The following is a 19,179-nucleotide window of genomic DNA, read 5'->3' as shown; positions in this document are numbered from 1 at the left end:
GCAAATTAACCTGGCGGTTAAGAGGGCAGGTCTCGGGTTCCAACCCACCCCCTCTGTGTGACCCTGTCCCCGGCACCGCTGGCTTGGCGAAGCAGAGGCGATCCTGCAGGCCGCCCCTGCCAAGCCCACCCTCCTGTCCTGCCGCACGGGGTAGCGATGCCCCGACCCCTGCCCGGTTCCCCGCCGTCGATGAAAGAGAAAGCGCGATGCGCGCACGGTGGGACCATCGGCCCCGGCTGCCGCTCGCGGCGCGGACTTCAGACACCGCCTCCGCTCCGCTGGACATGGTGTTTAGGAGTTTTCCTTCCATAATGCCCGTTGCGGCGCGCGGAACGGGCAGGGTATGGAGGGCAGCAGGGGGCCACCACATCCTGCCGCCCACCGGTAGCACCCTGGGCCGGCCGGCGGTACCGCGGAGGCGGCTCCCCTGGAGGGCCGGTCTGTCCTCCCCACCGGCAGCCCTAGGCGGGGGTCCCGCCGCCGCTCCCGCCGCCCCCACCCTCGCCGGGTCCCGCTCCCCTCCCCGCCGCCACGTGACGGACGCGCATGCGCGGCACCCTGGCCCGGCACATCTGCAGGCTGACGTCAGCGGGCCCCGCGCCGTCCCCGCGAGGCGGCCGAGGCGGCCAAGGCCCCGCCGCCGCCCGAGGCTCCCCCGCCGTCGCTTGGCCCGGCGCCGGCTGCGAAAGCGTTGCGGCTACTCCATCCAAACTCCGCTGAGTCGTTCCTGCTCTGCCTGCCTTCCCTCTTCTACCCCCTCCTCCTCTCTCCCCTCTCTCTGTCTCTCGCCCCCCCTTCTCCCCCCAACTCAGATAATATTCACATGGTATTTTGCACAGAGGAGGCTGCTCAAGAGGAGGGCACCCACCCCCACCCCAATATAAGCCTGTTTTCCCCTCCTTCTTCCCCCCTCTTTTTGTTGGAAAGACAAAATGTGCAGAGTGATAGCTTGGGTGAATTGATGGCATCCTTACTGCCAAGCCAGCCCGTTTTCTAAAAACCCCTTTTAGGAAGGCTAGAGAATTTTATTCTGTTGGAGAATATAACCCTGATGGTTGCTTGCACAGAGGGGAAAAGCAGAGAGGAATACGGGAATCGTCCTGTGCAATCTCTATTCTTTGAAACTTACTTTATATCAGAAATTGAAGATGAAAACGGTAAGGAAGATTTCAGCTATTCAATGAAACTTTTTGCTTTTCTTGTGTCCCGAATAATGGTTCGTCCAGGGCTTTGGGGAGCGGGGAGAGGTTTCTATTGCGTTAGGCGAAGTGCATTTGGAGTAATTTCGGAAAGGAACTTTAAGGATGGGGGAAGGGGATGCCAGGATTTTTCAACCGATAAGAGACGTGATTGATGAAGTACGATCTCGAATAGTACACTTCTTTTTAGATTTTTTAAAATACTTTTAGCTGTAAATCGTTGGTAGAGGGAGGAAAGGAAAAACTATGAAAACAAAACCAAACAACAGATGAAAACCAAAGCAGCCCCCAAACCTCAGCGACAACCCAGGGCTATTCCGGATTGCTGCGGAGCTGAGGAAGCCCCGCTCCCGGCCGTGCCGCGGTCAGACAAGTGCACACTTTGTGTCGGGGCTCGGAGGGTCGGCGCGGCCGCCGTCGCGCAGCCGATGCTGGCGGGGATGTCGGGCTTTCGCCGGTCTCATCAGGAAGATGGAAGCGTGTGGTTTTGATTTACTTCGAGCCGCCTGGGATTTGCCAGACTCTTAACCCTGCGCGCTCATGTTTGTTGGTGTGTGTCTGTCTCTGCAGTGGCCCGCGGTTCAAAGAGACTTTGTTTGGTGGGAGGAGGTAAGTGAGCTCTCGCTCCTCGGTGATGTGTGTGCGGATTTTGTCTTCGCTACTTTCTTTCATTGTTGTAGAAGAGAGAAGGGAGAGGCAGAGAGGGAGAGAGAGAGTCAGACTCTTGTTTTTATTTGGGCTGCCGGTGCAATGCTTTTGGGCCAAACGCCAAGTGTCTGGGTCACACGCGTTTTATCCAAATAGATTCAGCGCTGCTGTCTGGAAGTGGACTGCTGAAAGTTAACTTTAGGATCAGCTCCACCACAGCAACCAGACTCGACCCTTCAGCCTCTCTAGGGAGGAAGGCTCTTCTTTTATTTCTTTCTGAATTTTCTTTGAGGGATGTGTGTCTGGTGATCTCCAATTTGCTTCAGAACGAGTTTTTTAACTGTGCAGAAGTGTACAGATAATTTGCGCGTGTAATGGGCTGTTTGTGTAGCCATGTATTCTTCTAGCCTGTTGACTTTTTTTAGGTGGGGGGCGGGAGGTGAGGTTTTTTTGCAAGATGCACTGACAGCTGCTCCTTGGGCACGGCCGGCGGGGAGCCGTGGGGCAGGCGGGGGCGGAGGGGCTCATAGGGCGACAGCCCCCTCGTACACCGGGGCCCGTACGGCAGTAATTTCACCCTTCACGCCTCGGCTTCTGGTCATTTCCCTGGGAGGACGGATCCGTCCTTTCCTTTTGTACATGTCCCTCTCCCCGCTGACCCCCCGCCTCCCGTTCCTTTTCACCGAGCTTCTCCCGGCGCAGTCTGGGCGCCGCAGTTTTCGCCTCGGGAAACTCCCGGGGGCACGGCTAATCCCCGGCTCTTTGAAACCCTTCAACGCTGTTCACGGCCAGCCCCGATACCTGTAATTGAATTTGTGTGATTGATGCCCGTCCCCCGCCCCGTTCCCTCCCGCCGCCCTCCCCATTTCCTTAGCAACCACTCGTACAGCCGGCGCGGGCGGCCACCCCTGCCCGCGCCTCACCGCGGCGCTCCCGCCGGCCACCCGGCCCGGCCGGGGAGGGCGGGAAGGTGGCGGGGGCCGAGCCGCCGGGAGAGGGGGCGTGAGGGACAACCCCCTGTCCTGCCCGCCTGAGCGGCGGGTCTCTTTCTCTTGCACGCATTTATCGCTCTCGCCGACCCCGCCCTGAGACGTAACCCTCCTCTGGGCTCCGTGATCCGATGGTGCGGTGCCGTGTCTTTTCTGGCCGCCTCGGCGCTGCCGTGGCCAAAGCGCGCCGGAGCTTGGCAGTTGTGTGGTGGACGCCCCTGATGTGGGGTGCTCCTGGGGCAGCGGTGTCGGATGCTTCCCTGCCCTAAAACTTGAGCTACCTTCAGGTTAAGGGGTGCCTTGGGCAACCAAGGCACCTTTGCTTAGATGGAAGCTCCCAAGGTGACTGTTCTGAGCAGTTTGACTAGTCACCTCTTCATAGTCTGCTTTATCACATAATCGGTTAGGTTGCAAAATATCTCTCCGATCATGGGCTGCAACCTATGACCAACACCACTATGTCCACTAGACCATGGCACCGAGTGTCACTTATTTTTGTAAACTTAGTGTTGACCAAATTTTGCATTTGACAACAATCTACAATGGAATGCTTAATATATGCTGCCAAGGAGAATGGAAAGAAAAAAGGATATAGAGTGGACACTTTGAGGTTCCTACCAAACGTCATACTGAAAGTACTGTATCTTGGAGTTACTTGAGTGCTTTATCCTTCACATCTATTACTACTCTATAGTTCAGAGCATTAATATGACTATGTGTGGTGTGCTTGTATCAATGGTTAAGTCGGCAATAAATACATTTGAAAAAGAAGTAAAAAAATTCTGCTGAAACTTCCAGAAAGCTTAATGTGTAAGGTGATTGGTCTTGTGTGAAGCTTGAAATGACGGAGACCTTTTCAGAGACCCCTGTAAGAACAGTAGACATGAGTGACTATTGGACACTGTTGACCAATATGTGTTTATAGCCTATCGTGTGGGCCTTTGGTGTCTAAATAATGGGCACTCTAATTTATGTCCAGTATTCTGAGCTACCTTACTCCTTAGGTACTGTAGTTCCAGGAGACCTTAATGTTAGGATAACTTACTATCAGCCTAACTGATAGTAACATGAACTCTCTGAATGAGAGCTCTCTGAACATGAGCTCTCTGTTAGGATATTTTGGCTAAGTAAAAGTTGTAAGGCAACATTACCTCTATATATGGCAATACTGAGCCGTTACTGGACTACAGTGTCCAGTCCTGGTGTGTATGGATGAAAAGAGATGTTGATTAATTGGAAAGGGTTCAGAGAAAAACTGCAGAAGTATTCAGACATCTGGAAACTGGATTATACGGGGTGAGATAAACCAAATAGGTTGAGTTGCTTATCAGAAAGTGTCAAGAGGTGCTTGTATCAGATTATAACTGTATATACAAGGAGAAGGAAAGCAGCTCATTAGCAGACAGGGATAAAGCAAGATTCAGTGACAGGAATTTGAAATTGTACGTTCTCAGATTAGAAGTAAGGCACATTATTTACTGTACTGATGTAGCTGAAGAGTCTAGGGTTAATTATGTATCTTCAAAACTTGTAAAATCTAAAACCTAACTAAATATTAGCTAAGAAATAAATGTTCTACATGGCAATGTAAACAGAGATGTTTTTTATTACTATTCTTTGAAGTCTTGCCACATGTGAATGACATCACTAAATCTTTATGGTTCCCTAGAAAAGAAATACCAGAAAGGACAAAGTATGTTTGCAAAGTGTATTTTATTCTCTTTATAAACCTGGTGTCTTGAAAGATATTTGAAAAGGTAGATATTGGTCAGATTAACCTCATTTATATGTTAGTAATTAGGTGTCTTTCAAATTGGCTAAGAAGTTATCCAATATTCATTGTAATGTTGATAAATAGGATTTGGGTGATGTTGATTTTTTTTGGTGGAGTTTATATGCTACAGCTCTTTATAAAACCTTTGCAAATAATCCACTAGCTGTAGCTGTATTACCTGTCTGAATGAACACTGTAAATCATTCCCAGAATTTTAGAAAGGCAAATTTATCTGGTGCATGTGTAAGTGGCTCTGTATGCTTTTGTAAAGTGGTTTTTAAACAGGCTTCCCTTCTTAGGTGTTCTGTTTCTCCATTGTCTGGCTCAGCAGAGTTTGCTCTCTGCATAGGTGTGCTGCAAATGCTTAAGTGGACTGATGAGTACCAGCTGACACAACACATGGTTTGGTATCCTATGATACTAGACTGTTAGCTGAATGCATGGATCTTCTGTTTAATCCTTGGCCGCAGCTGGAGCTGTTTTTAACTATTGTTGCAATAGTGTTTTACATTCAAAAAAAAAAAAAAAAGGAAAAAAGAAAAAAAAAGACAAAAGGCAGGTAATATGTTATTTGCTTAGTCTTGTGACTTGCAAAACCGAGATAAAAATATATTCTACTTCATCAAACTGTACTTAAGATCTAGACAAAGCATTTTTGACAAATATTTGAAAAATTAGAATGTGTATGGTGAATACCTTCAGATACTGAAATTTTTTCTTTAGTATTCTAATATGCAGCATTCCCATTTAAGTGAATGAGAATCCTGCCTCCATAAGCAGAACCCTGGCCCAAATAATAAGAAAATACATACTGCAGAAAGATCAGATAACTGTACTCTGGATTCTTTCCTGGGTCTTCCTTTATCTCTCAGTATATTGGGACCTGTTATTAGCCACTGAAATCAGTGAGCGCACAGCACTGATTATGGATGGAAGAAGTCTGAACAAAGTATATAAGCAATAAGAAACATTAAATAGGTGTAAGAGTTCATAAAAGTAACGTGAAGTTGATAAGTGTATTATAGGCTATATGGATCTGCTGTTCAATGAACTAATGGTACTTCATTTTTTTGGTAAGATTGTGGTATGGGACCATAAAATTGATACTGGATGAACATTGTTTCAAAATGTTGCCTTGTGTAGTTCACTCTGGTGGTTGTGTCTTGCAGCATAGATCTGTTTTAGCAGAAAGAATTTGCCTTGACTCATTTTCTTTTGTTTTTCAGGAAAAGAAACGGAGCAAATTCAGTAACTATTCAGTCTAACATCTTACCCATATCTTAAGGGAACTTACAAATACTTTTTTTGACTTGAGAAAATGACTGCAGATATAGAACAAAGTACCTATCAAAAGGTGGAACATCCTATAGTTAATTTGGAAGTAGTATAAAATATTTATACCTGTTATGGTGCAATTCTGGAGTGGAGTTAACTCTATAGCACACAAGTAGCTCTCCAAAGAGAAAGAAAAAAGACAAGCTTTCTGTTTTTCTAAATTATGGAAATTTTTGGGAAGACGTGGACATGGATTTTGAGCCTAGTCATGGTTTCATCGGAATTTCACAGTGGCAGCAGGCTTTCATACAGTTCTCAAGGTAGGGGTCCAATCTCTGTAGCTAGCAAGAAGCATCTGCTTTTGCACTGTATTTGTGTAGTATTTTCTAAACCATATTTATATAATTCATGAGATCATATGGGCTCTGCTCTCAGTTTTTTCATGGTTCATTGTCATGCAGATTAAATTTCCTTCTAATTTCTTTCTATCTACTTTTCAGCATAGGAAAGCCTTGCAAATTAAATCTAGTAAAATATTGTACTTGATAACGGTTGGGAGACTTGCCATGATAACATTAACATGTTTTTAGACTAGGAAGTAAGAATCTAATTTTGTTTTTACAGTATAATACTTTTCCTTAATACTGTTTATATTCTTGCAAGTGGATTTAATAGCTTTTGTCTTTGAATGGTGTCACTGGGAAAAATATATCCTTTTTAAGTTAGAATTTAGCCCCAAATGTTACGTATTTTTGATAATTAGAAAAAGATATGTATTGAAATAATTCCGGTGATGATCAAATTAATAGGAAATTGAACATGTTTTCTTGACTTACAAAGAAAGAAAACAATGTTTTATTTTATTTAGTAAAATGCTACATTGTGCATTTACCTGAAAATTATTTTTGTTAATGAGAGTGATGAAGTTTACCCAAATATGGTTTATGTTTATGCTACTACTTGCTGTTTCCTGTTATATTTTTTCTTCTATGGCCACTCTCTGGACTGTCTTACCTTGTGATTGATTACAAAGAGGAATTCCTGTCTTACCTTGAACACTACCAACTAACAATCCCAATAAGGGTTGATCAAAATGGAGCCTTCCTCAGCTTTACTGTGAAAAATGCTAAACCTTCAAGAAGGAGGAGGAGTGCAGACCCTTATGTCCAAGAACTGGCAGCATCTAAATTATTTTTTAAACTTTCTGCCTATGGCAAGCACTTTCATTTAAACCTGACTCTCAACACAGATTTGGTGTCCAGACATTTTACAGTAGAGTACTGGGGGAAAGATGGACCGCAATGGAAGCATGATTTCTTAGACCACTGTCATTACACAGGATATTTGCAAGACCAGCTCAGTACAACTAAAGTGGCCCTAAGTAACTGCAATGGTCTGGTAAGTCTGTATTACTTGTTCTAGTATAATAGTGTGCTTGTCCCTTTTAAATTACAGAAGAAGAATTTAATTGGCGTATCTTTCAGTTTCTTGAGTCCCTGTAGGAAGCAATCAGACAGGAAGGTGCAGAAAACCCCTAAAACCTGATCTAGGTCCTGGGGAAAAGTAGTCATCAGTTTTTCAAGCTTAATGTAAGTACTAAGACCCAATTCTGCAGTCATTTAGCAGGCAGCCTGTTCAGTGTTTACAATATCTGCTCTAGGGCTACAAGATTAGGTCTGTGCTGAGATCTTTACAGGTTATAAAAGCCTTGCAAGTTCAAGGGGTGGGGAGGAGGAAGCAGTGGATCCTCCAGGATGCTGAATCTCTACAGAGAGACATTGATGGAACTGAACACCTTCTTATCTTTGAGAATTTGGGTTTAGAAACTATGAGTATATAACAGAAGAGGAATTTAGTGATGTAGAAGTCATCATTGTTAAAAATTCAAATCATGATGAGAAAAATTGATCTTTAGCAGACACCAGCGTCAGAAAGCAATTATTTAAATTTTTTTTTCCAGAAAGATTTTGTTTACAAATTTTAAACTTTTGCATTTAACAATAGTTTTAGAGATTCTTATCTCATTTATTCTCATCTCTTCTTTTAGTGGTGACCTTTTGATCACATGACAATAGGACCTGCATGGGAAAAAAATCAGAAAACAAATACAAAAAAAGTAAAAAAGCAGACTGTTGAGTAATGATACTAAAATAGAAGAGCATGACTATGAAATACTAAATCAAGAACCAGTGTTTTCTGTAGTAAAAATATACATATGGTTACTCATTGTGGTTTTTATTATAGTAGAATGCTGGTCAATCTTTTAGGAATAGGCATATCTAACTAATTGCTAGGGGAAAAAAAAGATTACACAGACTTGCTAAACTAATTCGTATTTGTCCTTGAAAGTGCTATTGAATAATACCTCTTGGGATGTTATTTTCAAACAAAAGCTAGCTGCTTCAGACCTAGATAGGTTGCATTACACGCAGCTACTTTTGGTATCGCTCATACAGTCTAGTTTAACATTTTGGAGAACTCTTGAAGAAAAATAATTTAATGGGGATTTCCAGGGCTAAGTGAACACTTTCAAAGAAATGTAGTTAAAATGATGTTCCATTGAGTGTGGTATCACAGTTTGGTTGGTGCAGACTTGTAGTGGATAGGTCTGAATTTAGTACAGTTTTCACTTTGGTTGCAGTTGCCATGTAATAACTTCTTTTTTCGGTGGCAGTTATTTAAGCTCTTTGACTAATATACTCGATCTTTGCTTTTGAGTTCTTTTCAGCTAAAAATACTATGGAGACCAAATCTCTTCTTTCAGGACTCATTTCTTTAACAGAGGCTACTGCATGCCTTTTTATCTCTAGAGTTTCTGCTACTTGATGCACAGACTAGTTGGCCCCCTTGGAGCCTGCAGTAAGTGTCATGGTGATCCCATTTCAGCTCCTCTTTGACCTTGGCTAAGGGAGTGAGTCAAGGGAGTGAGCTCTTGGCTTAGCTGACTCTTGTTCTCCTTTCATGTTAGGAAAACAGGAGTGGGATGAAGCAAAAAAAAAAAGTCCATGTTTTTCTGTCTTTGCCCATCTCTTGCTCCTCATGGCACTTCTTTTCTTCAAAGAAGCGTGGAAGATGTTATGGTGAAGAAGAATCTTTTTTTTTTTGTTTCTTCTGTACCCTACACCCTGAGGTGACATTTAGCATTCCCACTGCTGCATGTTTTTCCTTTGCCATCAGCCTAGCTGTTCTGCTGGAGTGAAGCTGCCTGTGGTTCTAGGTGCCAGTGTGTTAACTTAGTATCTGTAAGGTAACTTTAGTGTAGAGTGTTTCCCAGTTAAATCATCATCTTCAATGACTGTGGTTGTCATCAGCTCTTATGTGTGTCTTTTGGGTGTTAAGGCAGCCTTAATCCTACCTCTAGACACACCATGAACGGCACTCAAGTTCTCCAAGGTCATGCCTCTTTACCTGTGACTGCAAGTATCAGATGTCCATTGCATCTCCTGGGAAGGCCTGGTCACAAGTGTGTGAGACTCCTGTCAAAGTGCAGAAGCGGCAGCAGAGGTGACACATGGACCTTTCTCAGAGAGGCTGGAATCCTGCAGAGGGATGCGACAGTAGGCTCGACTTAGTATTGTCATCTACTGTACAGAAACTCATCCAGTGTTGCCAGGGTCTTCCAGAGCACTGTCTGTGGGAATTACCACTTCATTCAGATAAATCCATCACAAAGTTATTTTTAAGTGATGATTCCTACTGACGAATGTTTTGTTATGCAGCTGCTGGTAAGAACATGTTTCATAAAGCAATTGGCAGTGAATATTGAACACAATATTACTTGTTTTAGAATTATTGATAGTTCAGAATGTGTTGTGCTTAAGGCATTTTGTCATATTTTCTAGTTTGATTTTTGTTCTCTAAGTCGCTGCCAGTCATATTCTAATGGTCCTTGATTAACGTCTGTATCAAAGCCAGTCATTTTAATTTTAAAGCAAGTAGTGATTTTTAACAGTGAGTGTTGCTCACAAGCAAAATTTATGCATTACGTTTACTCTAGTTCTCTTGAGCTTCACTGTTGACAAATAGGTTGTTTCTTCCCCTTATTGAATATTTTGAGTTCCTCTGTTTAGTTATGCAGAGTGATCATGTGAGAACATGATTTAATTAACATATATTGTATGACTTTGGAGAATGCTTGCTTGCATTTGGTAAGCATAAGGAGGGCTTTCAATTTCATTATAATAAAAGCGACAAGCAATCAGTTCATTTTCCTCTCTTGTTTCTTGTTTCAGCCTCTCTCTCTATATTTCTCATTAACAAGTGTCCCAGAATTACAGACTGCTACTTACTGAAGTTTCAGTCCAGTAGTTTCCATCTGCTGTTGCCCGATTATGCTATAAATGGTTCTGAAGTTGTGAGGAAAGCTCTGTAATCCAGTGAACAATCATATGAGAAAATTGAAGGTTTTGTCTGGCAGGCTTGCTGGCCTTCCAAACTCATATTTACTGTAGTGAATGCTACATTTGTGGATGGATTGCAGGTTTGGCCGTATCATAAAAGAGCCTGCAACGACCATCATTTTAGGGCCTTTGAATGTTGGGTACAAGGCAAAAAGACTGAGGCATTGCCTAAGCTGAGTATGTCATACTGAAGAGAAGAAATGGTGGTGGACTGGCTAAACAGAGGAGAACTTTACCTCAAGGGAATGAAGTTTGAGTGATTCTGAGAGGAGCAAGGCTCGAAGAAGTTTTGGAGCCTATAGCAGTGGAATTAAGCAAACGCCCAACATTTTTGCATTCTGACCCACCTTTGTCATCTGCCAGATGTCAAAGCTCTTAACTGAGTGCTCAAACAAGTTTTGCACAGTAGAGAATTTTGTCATTTTGAACTGAAAAGATCAGTAGTAGGAAATATTTTGAAGCTACTGTGGTCCCAAGTAAATGTTTAATGTAAAAGGTCCAATATTTCCATGGTATGTGAAGTTCCATGCACTGTGTAAAATTTGTGCTGTGAAGCACAGTTCTCTCCATCCAAACAGAAGTGATAAAGAAAGCACAGGTAGGCAACTGTGACTTAAAAGCATGATCTTACTAGGTTAAAGTAGGAACTGTTTTGCTGGAAGACTTAATGATTGTTTCATGTATTCTGAAATACATATATGTTTAAATTACTCATATTTTTCTTGAGTTAGCTCATTTGAAAGCTGTTTTTACTCTAAAGAAGGCATCTATTTATATATATTATAAATTGTGTATACTATGGTATTTTTGAGTTTTATCTAAAATAATACCTAATTTATAAAATAATTTATAAATATCAAAAATTATATTAAAAAGGATTTAATATTCTTGATCAATGTCTCTAGGGCTATCTTTGGTACTCGTATGTTTTTGCATGCATATAGCATGCATTTTGCACTATAGCCTTAGTATTCAGAAAATTAAATACAAGCTGTCCCTGTCCTGGTTTGTCTTGTTAGATTCTATAATGTGCTGTCTCAGGCCAGATCACTATTGTTTTCATCTTTGAGAAAACAGTAAGCAAATGCAATCTTTTTCCTTAGTCATAAAACCACACTGAAGTGTATAGCCAGCTGTTGACATGCTGAACAACACTGACACGTTTTCAGCTGTTTCCATTACTGCTGCTTTATGTTAAAAATGGATATACTTTTAAAGTCTAGAAAGGTTCAAGGCATGGAAAAATTGTGAAACAGTAGTACTGTGTGGAGAAGGCATATGCTTACTTGTCCTCCATAATTTGGTTTCTTCTGCAACTCGTGGACCTCCCCCATCTGAAGGAGGTTAAGGCCCCTGCTGGACAGCCTGACAAAAAAAAGATTCTTTTTCACAAATTAAGGGAACTCCATGTGAATCCATGTGGATTCACAAATTTATCTGAGCATGTCAAGCTGCTGGAACCAGACCTTATATATATTAGCAAGAGTTGGCACTCTGTAGTGGTATTGGATAACGCAGGACCTCAAACAATCTGTTTTAGATAATAATCTTGGGAATGTTCCTTGTAGCAACCTACTTGATGCGTTCAGCTTGTTTCTTAAATTCATGGTATTTTGTCAAAAACTCTTCTGGTCATTCTTATATCTTAATGATATTTCTGATGCTTTGGAGCAGGAGTTTAATTTATAAACTGTTAAAATACAATAGCAAAACAAAAAAAGAAAATGAAATTAATTCATTTTAATGCTTTAAAAGGGCATTATTTCAATCTCCTTTTTCAATGGAAATTTTGTTTTGCTGAAATAGTGGATTATAAGCCAAAACTGGTGTTTAGAATGTTGTTTTGGATATATATGTATAATTACCACTATTTGTTAATCAGGCTGGATGGTACCTCTGTCTCCTCCAGCTTGGCATGAAGTGGACAGCCTCATGGTGTTGGCCAGAACCACTCTGCAGGATTCTCTTCCTGTGGGAATATAATATCAGAGTTTATAATGGCTCAGAATTCACTTGAACTCAGATGTCTGACATCCAGACTGGATGCAGTCCAGACTGTCAAGGTTCTTTCTGCACATCTGGCAAACCCAGTTACAATTTGGTTTATATTTTCAATACTATTTAGGCAGCAGTATACCAGTAAATGATTGATTTTCTAATAAATTCTTAGACTCCAAGTAACAAGAAGACATTGTGAGAGGAATTTCATACTGGCATCTTCCAGGTGAATATAGAGCCTGATGTTACCTTTTTGATTGTAATGAAAAATACCACTGAAGAGAACACTTATTGTTACAGTGGCAATGTAAGGAATGTGTAATTGGAATATGCAGTCTGTTCATACGTATATTTTCACAATTTATAATACAGCTCTATTTGGAAAACACTTCTTTCTGAAGTGTTACACAGGATTTTTTATTTTGTAAATTTTACGTTGTTACTTGTTTCAGGAGTGAAGAACAGCAGGCATTTGATGATGTACTCAACAGTAATAGGACGAGAGCTTTGACCAAGAGTACAGAGGCAAGCTCTGATCTTAGAACACAGCTTTATGATATATTTAGAGCAGATATGGAGCAAGTGGTCTTATGGCTGATTGTAGAGTTTTAAAAAAAGACTCATGAGAAGTACTTGCTTTATAGATCAAAGGTGTGGTAGAAATTTGTGATTCATCAGGTCAGGATATGAATGCAGAAGTTCCTGCTCCCAGGCTTCTATCGGAAGAATAGCTCTTTCTCCCTCTGTGGAAAGTTAATGCATTCAGAATTTTCTACATACGGGTATCAGAATTTTTTATTTAGCAGATCTGGGTGTAGAACTCTGTCAGGGCTTATTCCCCAGTAATTCTATATCCAAAAGGATCCAAAACCTAGATTTTCTGCTAAAGTTCAATTTTAATTGCTGAAGGTTCAGGAAATTGCATAGTTGGCCTGAAATCTCCCCTTTCTTTCATAAACCACTTCCTGTTTGGAAGAAGCTGAGTTCACAAATGTGAAAGTTATGGGAATAGAATATCTACTACTCTGCACTACAGTATGAGGCAAAACTGTTCATTTGTTATGCGGAATGAGGTCTAGTGCACAGTCTGCAACAACTCTTATATGCTAGATTTGTGGCAAGACCTTTTAAGGAATAAATACTTTGTAGACAGTGTATCATAATATAAATAATTTGACTTTTATTAACTAGCTCAGTTTTTGGATTAAGCATCTAGATGTGAAATAGTGAATGGTTTCTTTGAATATGTGTTCTGAAATTAATCCTTCATGGCGTTTGTCTTTGATGGAATGTTTGGCTTTAAGCATCTAGCAGTGTGACATCATAGCAGGATATTGGTGTTGCCATTAGAGCAATGCAATTTTGGCTTGATGTGGATATGAATCTTGTAGTTTTGGAACATCTCTGTAAAAACATTATTTGTCATATATTGAGAATGTTTCTTACTTTCTTACTACATGTTAAAAAAAAAAAGTGAAAGAACTCCAACAATATGACAGTGATAATTTTTTTTTTCTCATTGTGATGTTTAGAGGCACCACACTAAAATCAGCGGAGGAGAGCTGGCTTATGCACTATTTTATGTGTTGGCTTCTAGCTGTGGATTTCTTAACAGAGAATGTTTTTTAAAGTTAAGCTTTTTATATGGCTTTTATATTGTGTTTTGTAAGTTTTTATTTTCTTATTTTCTTCTTTAAGCATGGAGTCATTGCTACAGAAGATGACGAGTATTTTATTGAGCCTTTAAGGAATATAACAGAAGATTCTAGTAACTATAGTTACGAGAACGGTCATCCTCATGTTATATACAAAAAATCTACTATGCACCAGCAACACTTCTATGATCACAGGCACTGTGGAGTCTCAGGTAAAGGAGTATGAGTGTCATTCCTTTTAAAATATTATAACTTAAGATGTATTTTAGCATCTTGCATGGTTCATGTTAAAGACACGGTGGAGAATGTAGCAGTGAGAGTCCTTCTTTTGGGTTATGTAATGTGTCTTGTTGAAAAGTAGTTTTGGTTTGGTTTTTTTTTCAGGTTCAGATTGAGAATATATTGTCTTTCAAAAACTGAGGCAATGGGAGTAAGTCTTGTTTTATGCCTGTGTTGTGTAGTGGTAGTAATGAGCACAGGCTTTCTCTAAATGTTCTATAAATATACTTGATTCCCCAACTGGAAAGCATTATTGAGTGACTGAGTATTACAGCTCAATGTTTAGTAAGTGTTCCATCTTATTGGAAGAAACTTGGTGTGCAATAAATGTGTTAGTATTATGATTAGCAATACGTTTAGAGCTGAGTCCACATCTTTCTTGTTTACAGTTGTTTATGGTGTTTTGGTACTGTTTTTTTGGTTCAGTGGGTCAATGGTCAAATATGTGATTTACATGCGCTTTATGGAAGGATTGTATAGTTTTAATGGAGAGATATTTTCTTTGTAAAGTAGTTGTTACTTCTACAGATACACTTTTCAAGTACTCTGATGTGATTTTCATTTGCTTAAACTGAAGCTGAAAACTAACTTCTTGAAGACAGCATGGAGTAAATCTGACAAGTTATTTTAGAGCACAAAAGTAATGGGTTTTTAACATACTACAAAAATGTTCTAACTTTGCATTTGTTTATATTTCAGTAATAGCTTGTTCTTAAGAGTTCAGTCCTGAATGGTTGTATTCCATGAGAATCAGTGCATAGGGCAGGCGGACGATTACTAGTCTTAAAATGATATCACTGTTCATTGATGTAACTTTTTTAGCTTCTTCTGGAGTTTAGAATGTTTTCTGGCACCAGCTAAGCTTGCAGTACAGATTGTCTGCAAACCCCCATTCTTGGGAGACAGTTTTTTTCTGAGGGTTTCGGTTAAATGTGTTTATGGAATGTCAGACTTCATGTATGTAACTTCTGTTTTAGTTTGGAAGCGTTATTCAATCTGCATGCTTCTCATACTACAAAACAAGTCTCTTAACTGTTACTGCCTGCTAACTGACTGTAAAATAAGGGCACTAATATATGTTCATTTTGTATAGAAAGCTATCACTTAAGCCTCTTGAAGTAAGTGGATGGATTCCAAAATACAGGAAGATGCAATTTTTACCATTATTATATCCCTTGAAAAAGAAAGAATGTTAGCCTCTACCAGATCTTATCTTCTAGACTAATGCTTAGATGTCATTCTCCTTCAAGTCATGAAGCAGTAGCTGCTAGTTTTGTCAGGTTGTATTTAGATATTTCTGGTGTTATCTGTCACATGGATCATAGGTTGATCAGAACGCTGCATCTTGCATGCATTTTTTATAAACCTTGGTGTAATATTCAGCCTTTATTCCTTTATATATTTGATGATGCTTTTGTTCTTGGATGCTCCTGTGCACTTCCTGATCTTTTGTGTCCCAAAGTCCTTAATTACTGGAATACTAAAGCACTGCTTTTTACAAGCCTAACATGATGCTCATTCATCTCAGTTTCTGCTGTTCCTATTGTTCTGTATATTATTTCTGCTTCATGAAAACGTCTAAAAAAATTTACTCTCCTCCGAGGCTGCAAGGTCTTATTTTTCCAGATGACATGTTTTACCCTCATGGGTACTAAAACCTTTTAAACTTATTTTCTGAGCACTGCCAAAGCTCAGCTGAAGTTGAAGCTGACCAGAAATGTGGGGGACAATAAAAAGAGTTTTTTCAAATATATTAATGGCAGTCAGCAGTATAGAAATATCACCAGCCTGTTACAGGCTGAGGATGGTCATTTCACAAACAGGGACAGAGACAAGACAGAGGTGTTTAATGCTTTCTTTGCCTCTGTCTTCAACATGGATGATGGACCAAGGGGGTCTCAGTGCCGTGAGCTGGAGGACCACGACTGTGAGAATGATCAACTCGCAATCAATCCTGAAATTGTGCGGGACCTGCTGCTCCAGCTGGATCCCTGCAAATCTATGTGGCCTCATGGGATGGTTGTTCTGATTTTCAAGAAGGGCAAGAAGGATGACCGTGTAAACTACAGGCCTGTCAGTCTCACTTTGCTGCCTGGTAAAGTTATGGAAAACATTATTCTGAGAAGTATCTAAAAACACCTGAAAGACAACACAGTCATTGGTCACAGCCAGCATGGCTTTATGAGAGGAAAGTCCTGCTTATCAAACCTTTTATGACAAGGTAACCCAGCTAGTTCATCAGGAGAAGCCAGTTGATACAGTCTTTTTGAATTTCAGTAAAACTTTTGATACTGTCTCTCACAGGATCCTTCTGGACAAAATGTCCAGCACACAGCTGGATAAACACATCATGTGATGGGTGAGCAATTGGCTCACGGGTTGAGCACAGAGGGTAATAGTGAATGGGGTGACATCAGACTGGTGCCTTGTCACTAGTGGGGTTCCACAGGGCTCCGTCTTAGGCCCTGTGCTCTTCAACATCTTCATAAATGACTTGGATACAGGACTGGAAGGGATACTAAGCAAGTTTGCAGGTGACCCAAAACTGGGAGGAGCTGTTGACTGCCTCGAATGCAGGGAGGCCCTGCAGAGAGACCACAACAAATCAGGGGACTGGGCAATCACCAACCCTATGAAGTTCAACAAGGGAAAGTGCTGGATTCTGCACCTGGGATGGGGCAAGCCCGGATGTTCCTACACAGATTGGGGAACTAGATGCTGGAAAGCAGTGCCACAGAAAGGGACCTGGGGGTCCTGGTTGACAGCAAGTTGAATATGAACTAGCAGTGCCCTGGCAGCCAGGAGGGCCAAACGTGTCTGGGGGGGGCATCAGGCAAAGCATCACCAGTGAGTCAAGGGAGGGGATTGTCCCGCCCTGCTCTGCACTGGTGCGGTATCACCTTGAATATTGTGGCAGTTTTGGGCTGCAGAAAATAGAAACATATGAAGCTGTTAGAGAGCGTCCAAAGGAGAGCAACAAAGATGGTGAAGGGCTTTGAGGGGCAACTTTATGAGGAGCAGCTGAGCTGAACTTGGTGTGTTCAGCCTGGAGAAGAGGAGACTGAGGGGAGACCTCATTGCAGTCTACAGCTTCCTCATGAGGGGAAGAAGAGGAACAGACATTGATCTCTTCTCTCTGGTGACCAGTTACAAAACCCAAGGGAATGACCTGAAGGTTTAGGTTGGATGGAAAGAGTCCTTCACCTAGAGGGTTGCTGGGCACTGGAACAGGCTCCCCAGGGAAGTGGTCACAGCTCCAAGCCTGACAGAGTTCAAGAAGCGTTTGGATGATACTGTGAGGCACCTGGTGTGACTCCTGGGGCTGTCCTGTGCAGGTCTAAGAGTTGGACTTGATGATCCTTGTGGGTTCCTTCCAATTCTGTGATTCTGTTGCAACTTTATCCTAGAGGGACATGGCATCCAAAGCATCCCCAAGTATCTAAAAACTAAAATAGCTAAAACCCAAAATCCAGTATTAATTTTCAGTTTTGCAGCTTTCACACCCCAGGTTTAAAACCAGGTATACAGTCATCTTCACTGAATTTGACTGGTTTTGGAACTTTTCAGCAGTCCAGTTTTGTGTTTTAAAATGCAATCATAACAAAACTTTAACTGCCTTTTCGCAGGATATCATTTATTTTGTCTGGAGACTGATTTTAACTTTACCAGCTTTTACAGCTTTCGCAGTACTGTATTCAGGGAGGAATCTGCTTGAGTAGCTGTACCACTATTCACTCTGTCAAGTTTCCCCTACTGTAACCTAGACCTAAATTTATTGTGTACCTCTTCTCTTACCAGAGAAGTGATCAGGATTCTGAAATGTTGATAGGGACAAGGGGAATGTTGTTTCTGACCTTCCTGAGAAAATTTACAGTAACTGATAGAAAGTGGGGTACAGAATTTGGTGAAAGGATGATTGGAATTGGTTGGGATGAATAAGTGATGGACTACTTCATAGTAGATGGTAGCATTACGGTAACTAATATAGGAGAAAAATTGGGGAGGCAAGGACATTCAGATAAGAACATGGAATAGATTGTATGTATTGTCACTAGATTAACTGTTTTATTTAAAACAGCTGAAATCATTAAGGCCTTGGTAAGAAGTTGTCCACTGCCAAATTCCAGTTGCTTCAATGGAGTTTGAGGCCACTGGATTATCTTGCAGAATGCTGTATTTGAGTAGGCTTGAGAAACAACAGGAGTTGACATATGAAAGCTGCTATTTCCAGATAGCTCTGTTATATGCTGATTTATATAGTGGTTACACTCATACCAGACTCTACAATTAGTGTATTCTAAAATTAAGTAAAAGCTTGTTAAATGCATGAAATAACGGTGCTAAAATATTTAGAAAAAACAGCATAATGTTTTGCTTCAAAGTATTGTCATGGTTGCATCCTGCATGAGTAGTTCGCTATTGCATTTTGAGATCTTTTTCTGATTGTGCTTCTTTCTTTCCACCTTGAACCTCACCCGATATCTTTAGAAGACTAACTTAGGAAAACTTGGGTTGCCGTGGTTGTGAACTCCATCCGTACGTGGATTTGGATTTCTTTTAAGCTACAGTTTAAAACCTATTTCCATATTTTGCACTAATTATGTGGGGGTTAATTACAGTGTTTTATTCTGGCTTATTTTTGCTTTGTCTGTCCTTTCTATTTTTGCTGTTTTTACTTCCCAGTAACTATGTCTGATATTAATGAAGTTTAATTTTTTTCTTTTTTAAAAATATGGTGGAAAAATGATATCACTTGCCACATAACTAGTTTTGTTAAATAAATTGTAGGCCTTTATTGTTACATTTTAAGTTTTTGAAGAATTTAGTCAGCATTATTTAGTGCTTTTAGAGTAAAGCAGCATAAGCACTAATAAATCCTGAAGTGCAAGGATTGTTTCCAGCTTTCTTATTACTTTGAGACCAGCTGAAGCCTAAGCTTCTCCTCTGGATAAGCAAATGAGA

The 19,179-nt window shown here is 41.0% G+C and overlaps 1 protein-coding gene across 6 annotated transcripts in view; it reads left to right on the top strand.

Moving 5' to 3' along the window:
* Positions 1-652: 652 nt before the first annotated feature.
* ADAMTS6 (ADAM metallopeptidase with thrombospondin type 1 motif 6) overlaps positions 653-19,179 on the top strand; it is a 146,500-nt gene continuing 127,973 nt past the window's right edge. For 2 of the 6 annotated variants that reach the window (XM_032676257.1, XM_032676253.1), the window contains exons 1-4: positions 653-1,157; positions 5,837-6,205; positions 6,919-7,283; positions 13,982-14,150. In XM_032676257.1, coding sequence (XP_032532148.1) covers positions 6,109-6,205; positions 6,919-7,283; positions 13,982-14,150 — 631 coding nt within the window. In that variant the 5' untranslated portion in view covers positions 653-1,157; positions 5,837-6,108. Of the gene's footprint in view, positions 1,158-3,025; positions 3,179-3,254; positions 3,334-3,579; positions 3,647-5,836; positions 6,206-6,918; positions 7,284-7,369; positions 7,475-13,981; positions 14,151-19,179 lie in introns of those variants that run through there. The other 4 variants (XM_032676254.1, XM_032676256.1, XM_032676255.1 and 1 more) reach the window with 4 other exon arrangements.

The sequence above is a fragment of the Chiroxiphia lanceolata genome, chromosome Z (assembly GCF_009829145.1).
Source record: "Chiroxiphia lanceolata isolate bChiLan1 chromosome Z, bChiLan1.pri, whole genome shotgun sequence".
Lineage (NCBI taxonomy): Eukaryota > Metazoa > Chordata > Aves > Passeriformes > Pipridae > Chiroxiphia > Chiroxiphia lanceolata.
This window is presented reverse-complemented; position numbering and strand designations above follow the sequence as displayed.